Source organism: Eptesicus fuscus, chromosome 8 (genome assembly GCF_027574615.1).
Source record: "Eptesicus fuscus isolate TK198812 chromosome 8, DD_ASM_mEF_20220401, whole genome shotgun sequence".
Taxonomy (NCBI): domain Eukaryota; kingdom Metazoa; phylum Chordata; class Mammalia; order Chiroptera; family Vespertilionidae; genus Eptesicus; species Eptesicus fuscus.
The window spans coordinates 88,466,594-88,477,115 of record NC_072480.1 but is presented as its reverse complement, the minus strand read 5'-3'; the positions used below and the strand labels follow the sequence as shown (position 1 = coordinate 88,477,115).

Genomic DNA, 10,522 nt, shown 5'->3' with positions numbered 1-10,522 from the left:
TTGCAAGCGGGTGCGGACTTGCCCTGTGGGGTGAGTGTCCCAGGTGCACCGGCTGGGGGGCGTGCAAGCAGAGCCGCCAGCAAAAATATCTGGGGAGAGCTGGGAGCAAAGCAGGGGAGGGGGAGGGTTTACGGCTGTTTCAGAAGAGATACTTATCACTGAATTACCCTATTTCAAATTTTGACACAGGAATGCCTTAGGATCACTACTATTGACAGCCATACACAAGTCACTTGAGGCGTTTTTCTCATGAACACAGGATGATCTCATCACCTGTAGTCGGGTAACGTGTCAACGACGGTGCACCTTGTACCTTTCCTGAAATGGAGGGGGGGGGGGGAGAGACTTCTTAAAACAAAATCAAAATTTTGCTCCTATTCAATTTAGATTTGCACTCTTAATAGCTCTGACCACCAGATTTGTAACACAAAGTGCTCTCTGTGTACCTGATGTAAGATATGCTTGGATCAAACACAGCTCTGCCCCATTTCAGCGTAGGTAAATGTGATTTTCCCATAAATTACATTATCATGGCATCCCTCAGTGCTGCCCACCTGGGAGAGGCATAAACAATAAGGCACGCGATTGCAGACTAGTAACAGCCAGTTTTCGGAATAAGAATTACATCAAACACAACTTAAAGAGCGTTTAAAAAGTTAAAACATTTTAAAGTCCAAAGGAAAAAAAAAAAAAAAAACACCCACCAAACTCCAGGAGCCAAGACACTCCGTACCTGCCCGACACCCGACAGGATCTACGAAGAAGCTGGGAGGTGTTTCCTGATGGATTTTGGAAAATGCAAACGGAAGGAGACTCTCTGCCTGCAGAGTCCAGTAGCTGTGCACCCCACTTCCTGCCTCCCTCAGGAAAACCTCACTTTAGTAAATCAGGCAAAAGGAGAACGAGACAGTCATTTAATCTCCAAAAACAAAAACAAACAAAAACAGAAAAACCCCAAACCTTCTACAAATACACATGTAAAAATATTTTAAACACCCCCAAGTCCAAACCAGGCTTGCCCCCAAATAATCACAGGATCTGGGGATCCATCTGACAGTGAAAGTTCCAGGAGTCTCACAACCACATGACCCACCAGATTTTTAATTCTTTTGTCCGACATGGTGGAGAACAATTGATGTCTGCTATTGCAGAGCTGGCAAACATAGGAGAACTTAGGTTTTCCTCCTCTGCCTCTTTCGCATAAATAAGGACACCCAAATCAAAGTCCCTGGGTGCCTGTAACATGTCCCGGGTCCTGAAAATCACAGTCAAAATAAAAGCAAACGTTTTCGGAAGGCTCTGAGGATATATTGGATCTGCCAATCCCAATGTCCTGAACACAGTGTAAAAGATGAGTCTCCAGAAAGGGCGATCTAAAATCCTGGTATAAAGAACGAGACGCCTGCCAACCAGCCGAGCAAGTTGAAACACCCCTTGGAAGTGAGCCTCCTGGTGACTCCGGGTAAGTCTGAGTGCTTAGAAAGCTCCCCCAAAAGCCAAGAGGAGAAGCGAAACGTGTCCCACTCGCGGCTGTCCTGCCGGTCCTGAGCCGGCAATCCGCACCGCTGCCCGGACGCCAGTTCCTCTGGATCACCGGCAGGCTGCTCTCCGCTGGAAATACACCCGGGGCCCAGCAAGAGGAAATGCCTGTCTCCCAGGCCGATCTGCCTTTATTATCGTTTCCTGAACATCAGATGAACTGTCGAAGAAAAACACCAAAAAAAAAAAAGGCACGGAGGCACAATGTGAGGAACGCGTAGACGTGAGACAGCAGCAAGAGGTAGGAAGGCCTGGCTGGGTGGAGAGACGCCAGAGAGCGGCAAGGGGCCAGAAGGTGGCTGGGGAGGGAGTGACATCCAAGTGACTGACTGTCCTCAGCCGCTCCTCCACACAGCCCGGGCACCCTCCGCGTCGCATCGTTAGGAAGCCACCATCCTCTAGCCTCGCCAGCACTGCCTGCAGGCCTGGCTCCTGTGCAGACCCTCTCTGGCACCATCGTCCCGTGTGGCTGCCACGGGTGCCAAGCAGACCGGCACACCGCGGCCACTCTGAGCGTGAAACTGGTTCTGTGGTCTGAGCCGGGCCGGACTTGCTGGTTGGAGGAAGAAGTGAATAGGATCCTTTCTTTTCGGAAAGTGTGCCTGACGGCAGTTCGGCTATTCTCTTGGCTTTCCATCTCCGTCCCACGGTGACTGCAGCGGGGCTCGTCTGCACCCACTCAGCGGGGCTCCGTCACCCGTGGCCACTAATAGTAGGGCCCCAGCTTTTCGTACCCTAGGTAACTGGGCCACTCCGGGAACAGACCGTAGGAGCACCGAGGGCTTCCGAACTGGTCAAAGGAGATGCCCAGATCGGGTCCATTTCGTGACTCGGCCGGGCCCTGAGTGGACTTCAATTCCGCCCGGGTGATGCGATAGTTTTTGCCTTTGTTGCTGTCCCAGTACGTCTGCCCGTTGCACTCATAACACACGGCGAACTCCATTCTTTCGTAAGACTGGATTTTCTCAGGCAGGCGGATGTCAAAGGAGAACGTGTCCCTGTCTGAACTGGAGTAAGTGTCCTTCACATAGCAGCAGGGGAAGTCTGTGAAGCTTTTCCAGGTGTCGAAGGTCATCCTGATCTTCACCGTCTTCTCAAACGCCAGGTTCTGCACCTTCACGGTGCCGGCGACCGCTCTGTCCTTCAGCACGCAGTTCTCCAGGCAGACGCGGTCGGTCTGCAGCCGGTTTCTAAAGTCTAAGTAATCTGCCGAAGGCTGAGAAAAATCCAGCACAAAGCTCTCGCTCTCTGCTGTCGTCAGACTCACGATGTTGTCTAGGAGCTCAGTGATGTTGAACGGAATATCTAACGGGTCATCAAATTCCGAGAACACTTTGACCATTGTCAGGGCCAGGCCCTGGTTGTCTGCGAAGGACACTCGCTTTTTCACCTTTTTCTCCGGGACGGTTGGGGCCACCACTCCGCTGGCTTCCTTCTTGCTGCTCAGCTGAATACAAGGCCTCAGAGGTTTGCTTGGCTTTGGTGAGATCTTGAAGGCGAACCGCTCTCGGCGCAAGGAAGGGGCCATGCAGCTGTATCGGCACTCGATGTCCACCGCCATCATGGGGTTAGAGGAACAGGCTAGGACGCTGGCAGAGGGGGAAAGAAAGAAACAGCAATGAGATCAGACGGACGTTGCTTTTTTCCATCTCTGTCCACACGGCTGCCGTTCAGTATTAACTCAAGTGTGGTCCAGATTCATCAAAGTGACAGAAAATGAGGAAGCCAGAGACATAACGGGTTCGATCCCATTTTCCAAAAGAATGACAGACCTCCCTAGGATGCAGCAGGCACTTAGCGATGACCAACTGGAGGAACACACACGTTCAGAGAAAAATAAGACAATCACTAATAGCCATCATGTAGCTATCTAAACATTTATTTTATTATTTTTAAATCTTTATTCTTGAAAGTATTACATATGTCCCCTTTTTTCCCCACCACTGACCCCTTCTAGCCCATCCCAGCCCCCCACCCCAGGCCTCCACCACCCTATTGTCTGTGTCCATGGGTCATGCATATATGCATACAGGTTCTTTGGTTGATCACTTCCCACCCACCCACTAAACATTCATTTTTAAAGGGCGTTTGTCTTACTGTTTCCTCGCTTACAAGGTCAAAGGAGTGAAAATTATAGGGGCCATTTGCTTTCTATTATCTGTTCTTATGGCCATGCAATGGTTCTGGAAAGGAGAATTCTGACTCAATTGGGCAAGATGACTTTTAAGAGTGCTGACCAATGGGTTCAATGAAAACAAACAAACAGGAAAACTTGCAAAGTACTTGCATTTTAGTTTTCCCCTGGCCCATTGCAAAACTGTTAGCGTGTACTGGAATTACACCTTCAGCTTTAACTTCAACACAAGTAGTTGGTTTAAAAAAAAAAAAAGAAGAGAGAGAGAGAATAAAAACCTGAACGGGGCAAAGCCCCTCCTCCTCTGTCCGCCGTTGACAACCTGGGTATGAGCAGGGGGAGAGAGTTCCTCCTGGGCCACAGCCGCTTCCTCCTTGTCTGAGTCAGCACAAGGTCAGCTGCAAGTCCTCTCTGCCCAGCCAGCTAGCCTGCAAACCAACCTCGTACGTGCTTTCCTGCACGACGCTAAGACGGTCCATCAGTTCATTAGAGAAAGGTTGGGAAACTCTCAGGATATTGTGTAAACTGAATTCTAAAATAAGGGGATCCGTTAGAGAATGAAGATCTGGTAAAGTTACACTGTTTGGGCCCAGTCGTGTAAATGAAATTTGCCCGAGATCCCTTTCACCACTAAGCTATAAGAACAAGGAGAGCTGGGGATCGGGAGGCGAGGTTCCAGCCAGAGCCAGAGCTAATTAAACAATTCCCCTGGCACCTTCTAGAGCCTAATCGGTGTGGCAACATTTTTTCCACGAAAAGCAAAAGTGAGGTTAACGACCTTTTGACCCAAGGGTCACTGCCCCAGAAGCATTGCACAAGCAACCCCGGACCAGAACCCCTTCAGTCTCTCCGTCTGACCGCCCCTGGAGGTGAGGCCTCAATCCCATACGATGTGACTATCGGCCACTTTGCCTGTCCTCACACATGATCAGATTCCAATTTTTATTAACTGGAACATTCTCCAAGAATCAATCACCCAAGTGCTGATTTAGTGTAGGCCTTCCTGACCGTCTGCTCAGGAATTCTCCAATGGACGGTGACGGGAATGACCATCACCCAGAAGTAGTCCTAGCACCAGAGACATGCAAGGTAATAGTTTCCTCGCCCCTGAAAGGAAGGCACCTGGACAGGCATTTTTATCTTCAAGTGGCGTGGAAAGGATCAGTGCCAACGCAGGATGCACCCGGCTGTACCTCAGGCCCCTGATCTGCTGCTCCAGCCCTTTCCCTGCCCCAGACCAGGGAATGTGGGCAACCAAGGCTGGCCAGGGGGGAAAACAGACCGAGAAGACACACATGTGACCCAGCAGGGCGCACAGGACCTGGAGACCAGTTCATTGCAGGACAGGATCGCGAGAGCATCAGCAGTTGTTACTCCGACCAAAACTTTTTGGAAGCAAAAAGTTTTCGTTACTCACTTTGCTTCCAAAAGATGCCTGACTGGGCCATGCCCAAGGGTGGATTTCAGTGTTCCTGGTCCAACGGGGGCAAACCCTAAACCTCCACAATAACTAGAGAACACGGACAGTTTTGCATCACGGCTTTCCCTGTTCCACTAGGGGGAAATTACACACCACCAGCCCAAGCTGCCTAGGGCTAGACGTCATGGTGACTTCTCTTGCGCAAACTATAGGCTTGTACAGAAAATAACCCCATGACCTTCAGAGTTCCAGGAAGCTGACCTACTGACTTTCTGGTTATGCCTTTTATAGTAAGTAATTTAAAAAATTTTATTTTTATTTATTTATTTTTTTTGGTATTGAGGCCAAGACATGTCCCTTTCCATTCTCTTGTACTTTTATAAGTAAAGACAGAAAAATAGGATGCACCACTAATACCCCTTCCTTCGCCCCAGGAACACCAAAACATTAGGTAAGCAGTCGCAACAGGTTGTAATTTTTAAAAGACACAGTCATCGACCCCTTTAGCATTCCTTTACCCCCTCCCAAAAGGTTCGGCTGACACAGTATGAATAAAGTTGACATCGTTCTCTTTGTGCTCCGATCACGGGGCCCTTATTCACAGCCATAAACGCCACTTGTATTCATTCTATCCTGTCACTATCACCCAAAGCATCTTTGAGATGAGTATCGGTGGGTGAGGCAGCATCTTACAGGAAAGAGATAAGTTAAAATGGCACAGTCCCTGCCATCTAAATGTCCCACGTGAAACACAGAGCCCCGGCCTCGGCATGCGTCCACCTCGCTGTGCCACGTGCTGCAGGTCACTCAACCTCTCTGGGCTCCCGCTTTCTCCTCGGAGGCCCCTTCTGGCTCTGACACTCACGGCTACCAATAATGCCTGATGGTTCTTCTCTTCCCACTAACTTTCCCCAAATACCTCAACTTCCAGTTTGTGGGAAGGCCTCCAGCTGTCTTCCTTCATTCCTGGCTCCTGGGCAGCGCTGCCAAATGAACCATTTCTGTCCTCTCTCCTCTGCACCCCAGCTCAGAGCCCTCCCGCTCTCTTCTCTGCACCTCGGGTCTCCCAGGGAGGCCGGGCCACACAAACCACAGGCTCCCACACCTTCTAGCAACTCTGCACGTTCCCAAGTCCAAGTCTTTCCCTCAGTTTTCTTCCCTTCTGCAGGGAACAACGCCACGACGGGCCCCCAAATCTTCTAGTATATCCTTCTAGGCCCTCTGTCTCCTCTTTTGCAGAGTCTCCTCCACACCCCTTTTTCTGTGTTCAAAAGAGTGGAGCGTCCAGGCTGGAAGATTCTACAGGTCACTATGACCTGGATCCCTCTCGGACCCACCTCCACCCCCACCCCCTCGAAGATCTCCCTTCGCCGGTCGGGGCACCTACCTTTGAGGCCGCGGGGCAGCCCCCTCCCCAGCTCGCTCGGAGCTGCATCGGAGAGCCCTGAGGGAGGTGGCAGGGGCGGCCGCCACCACCGGTCTACGCTCAGTTCCCGGAGAAGGAGGAGGAGCCCAAACTATTGTCCCAGGGCGGGGTGGAGGGGTAACCCCGGCCCGAGCCGCGCCGCGCGAGCGCCCCCACGCGGCCGCCTTGCCCAGCCGGGTCAGGACAGCGCCAGTCTGGGGACCCGCGGCCGGGGGACAGGGTTGACGCGGCGCTCTCTGCGCTCTACGTCTCCTCTCTCTCGGCGGCCTGAGCGACTACAAAGTGTGTTTCCTAGAGTTTGACGGGGAGGCGAGGCCCCGGGAGAGAAGAATCGACATTTCTTTGTGCTCCAGACCCCATCGCCCAGCTCCGCAGACACTCTGCAGGGGCAATAGAGGGCGAGGGTACCCTAAGTCCCAGCCCCAGCCCCGGGGACCGCACCTCGGGGGCGCACCGTAGGTCCGGGCAGGTTCCATCCCACCTCTGGCCCCTGGATTGCCCTCTCCACGTGGAAGCAACAGCTTCCTGGAGCCCGTCTAGAGTGCTCCACCCCGGAGCGTAGCTGCACGTTGGACGGCGAAAGTGCAGACGGCAGGGACGAAAGAGGGTCTCCACGGCGCGCCCCTCGCCGCCAGGACCCCGCGCTCGGACGCCAGGACGTGGAAGGACGTACCTGGTGCAGCTCATCAGCCCCGAGGCGCAGAGGCTCCAGCCCGCGGCCGCATTGGTGCCAGGGTGGCTGGGGCAGCCGGAGCGACAGCAGGAGCGGGGGCCGAGACTCAGGTCCGTGCCCTCCACCGGCAGCCGCATCCGTCCGCGCGCGAGGAGCCCGCTCGCCTCCCTGCGGCCCGCCACCCGGGACTCCGGCTCCCGGCCGCCGCGCCGCTCTCTTTAACTTTCGGGCCACCTCTCCCGTCTCGGGGTGCCATCCCAGACCCCCTTTCACGTGAACGCCCCCCGCAGCCAATGGGCGTGCCGGGACGCGGGCGGCGGCCAATGGCCGGGGAGCCGCGCTCCGGGGAGAGCACCGCTGCGCCACGTGATCGCCGGCGCGCCCGGAGGGACGGGGCTGCGGGGAAGGCGGTGGGTCGCTGTTCCATCAGAAGCCGGGGGACAGGCGCCAGGGGGCAGAGGCACTTTCCTACAGAAGAGCGTCCCAGGACCGCGGGAGGCCTGGGCACGGGAGGTTTGCGAAGTTTCCTCGTTCAGGCTCAGTCCTAGCGGGGCAGACCTTTCTATACGTTCCCGCTGGCCCGCCTCCATCTGCACTTCAGCTGCGGGGTTCAGGGGACCGTGACTTCCCCTGCCACCTGCGGAGACCGGGGGAGCCCCGAGAAAAGACTTGTGCTTCCCGGCTATTTAGGTGGCATTTCTTTGGGTTAGTTGTTCCCAGATCCCGAGATAAACAGTTCTTGAGCCCAGCTGGTGTTCAGTGGTTGAGCTTCGACCTGTGAACCAGGAGGTCATGGTTTGATTCCTGGTCCGGGCACAGGCGAACTCGCTCTGCAGTGTGGGGGAGTGCAGGAGGCAGCCGATCCATGATTCTCTCTCACCATTGATGTTTCTCTCTCTCCCTTTTTCTCTGAGATCAATAAAAATATATTTAAAAAAAAAACACACAAAAACCCCACAAAACAAAAACACAATTCTTGGATGCTTGCTTTGTGCCTGTTATGGTCCAGGTATTTCTGTGAAAGGAATATAGTACTTTTTTTTTTTAAAAATAATGTTGATATTGGGGCAAAGGACTAAACCCATCTCACAGAGTGCTGCATGTATATAGTTGAGGGTTTCTCAGGTAGGTATATTTTAGAGGAAATTACCTGACTTGAATCTGTTATAAAAATGACACGGAGAAAGGAGGAGGAGAGTGGGTGGGAAAAGTTCAATCAAAGAACTTGTATGCATATATGCATAACTCATGGGCACAGACATTAGGGTGTGAAGGTCGGGGCAGGGGACAGGGGGCAGGGACAGGCTAGAAGAGGTCAATGGGGTGAAAAAGGGGACATATGTAATACTTTCAACAATAAAGATTAAAAAAAAAATGACCTGGACCTACAGGGCTCCCATGATCTATCTCTATGATATAGAGAATGATGAGATTCTAAGGGACCAAAAGCCCCTCCTCTCCTATGAGAATAACAAATTTACATTTATATAGTCATTTATATAATCTCCTTTATCATCAGTCAGCTTTGAGCTGGTCACTTTAGGGCTGAGAATCCTAGTTTTCTAATGTTAATGACTTTTGGAAGCTGAAAGAGGCGTGCCAGCTTTTTAAAGTGCCAAGTAAAGACACTGAATTTAAAAAAAAAAAACACCAAAAAACAACTTACCATCTTCTGTTACTATCCTTTTATTTATTTATTTTAAAGTTCTTTTTAACAGCAATAACAACAGAATGCAGGAAGGATGTAATCCCAGAGTAAGGTCCTTTACATGGGATATATTTAGCTTTATGAAAATTCATTATGTCGAATGTGGTATTTGGGAAATTCTGCTCTCAGGGATAGAAGAGCACATGCTAATTTTACTAGGGATCTAAGACTAAAACGCTAGTCGGTTACAGTAATCCAGTACAGGCCTTCAGCTTACAGAGTTTCCCCAGACATAGTCTCCCTGTCTGAAGGGCGATCCTTAGTCCTCTTTCTTCTCTTTCAATGGGCAAATCTGATAAAGGACCACCTGCGAAATCAGCTGTTGGTAGGCGGTTGGCAAATAAAGCTTCTGTGCAATACTCCCTTTCCCAATTCTAGACCCCATTTATTAGCTGATGAGTGGGTTGAAGATTTATTAAGCCAAGGGTTGGCTGCGTTTCTCGAGCGTAGTGAGCATGTTAACGGAGTGGGCAAAGATAAAGAGCCAACAGGTATTGCAAAACGTACGCAGGCAAAGGGTGATCTGCACCAAACTGGGAAGGAGTTGGAACAAGTAAATACAATTTTACGGCATTAGGGTTTGGAAGCGTCTTCCTTACATAGATCTAGGAAACCATGGGTAATAATTTCCCCTGTGGTTTCGATGACTATTTCAGACCAGGAGAGTGGGGCTAAACTTAGTTGTGGCACACCACAGTCTTGGTAGGTAGGAGTGTGGCATCTATGAGTTTGAAAAGAGCAGTTTCATTTGCGATCAGAATGGATCTGGGGTGCAAGGTCTGGAGGACTGTTCCAGCAGAATGCATTGCAGTCCCAGAGCCCAGAACCTGACAGCTGGGCTGGCCCTTGCACATGGAGATCTTGCCTCACCTTCTCATTTTATAGCAGAAAGAAAATGAAAATGGATAATGTCAACCCTTTAGCCAATGCATACCAAATTCCTTTGATAATATCTGGCATTTTAGTTTTAATTTCATTTAACAAGGCAACCATCCCCTCCTCAAATAAATAAAAAAGATTAGCATTGTCTAATCATTATTATTTTCCCATAAATTGTTCTTTTTCGGGTCTATTAGTGGTAGCACTGTCTTTTCTTCCTTCAATGTGGGCTTATTGGTGACTCCTTCAGTCCCTTCTTTTGTTTGAATGAACATTTGTTCATTCATTCAACAACACTTTATTGAATAACTACTGTAAATCTGGTTGCTAGAGATGGAAAAAATGAAAAATATCTTACTTTCAAGAAGCTCTGTGATTAAATAACGATGTAGGAAGGTAAATCTCTGTGTGTTGGGAGCTAGCAAGAAGGCTGTGCATGTGTAACCGTGGAGGTGGGGGTGGGAGTGGGGAAGGCCAGAGAAGGCTCCTGAAGAAGTGACCACTGAGCAGCATCCTGAAGGGGGAGTTAGAGTTTAGGGGTAATGGAGAGAGCATGGCGGCAATTGGCAAAGGCCTGAGCTCTCTACCTTCCTCTAAAGAATTTCCACTCTGCTGATTAAAACAACGTTTCTGTAGGCATGTGTTAACATCAGCTTTGTACTCATCCAGAACGTTTTTTAAAAATATTGTTCATGTCTTATCTCCTTTTCAACTTAACACATTTCAAAGACAGCCCAAACCGA

General features: G+C 50.6%; 1 protein-coding gene across 3 annotated transcripts; it reads right to left on the bottom strand.

Moving 5' to 3' along the window:
- Positions 1-900: 900 nt before the first annotated feature.
- On the bottom strand, positions 901-7,447 carry PPP1R3B (protein phosphatase 1 regulatory subunit 3B). 3 transcript variants are annotated; one of them, XM_028152586.2, is made up of 2 exons: positions 7,193-7,447; positions 901-3,128 (listed from the first exon to the last, which is right to left on the bottom strand). In XM_028152586.2, exons 1-2 carry the CDS (start codon positions 7,327-7,329, stop codon positions 2,246-2,248), a joined length of 1,020 nt encoding a protein of 339 aa, XP_028008387.1. In that variant the 5' UTR covers positions 7,330-7,447; the 3' UTR covers positions 901-2,245. The 3 variants fall into 3 exon arrangements, with proteins under 3 accessions (XP_028008387.1, XP_054576055.1, XP_028008388.1); XM_054720080.1 differs by lacking the exon at positions 7,193-7,447 and adding an exon at positions 6,481-6,558 and having other exon boundaries at positions 901-3,347; XM_028152587.2 differs by lacking the exon at positions 7,193-7,447 and adding an exon at positions 6,481-6,558.
- Positions 7,448-10,522: the final 3,075 nt, after the last annotated feature.

What these genes read in the sequence shown, in the direction of transcription:
- PPP1R3B (XM_028152586.2), bottom strand. Translation starts at nt 7,329, where the DNA reads ATGCGGCTGCCGGTGGAGGGCACGGACCTGAGTCTCGGCCCCCGCTCC. An exon ending in GGGCTGATGAGCTGCACCAG is followed by an intron (nt 3,129 to 7,192) that starts GTACGTCCTTCC and finishes CCCCTCTGCCAG; the next exon opens with CGTCCTAGCCTGTTCCTCTA.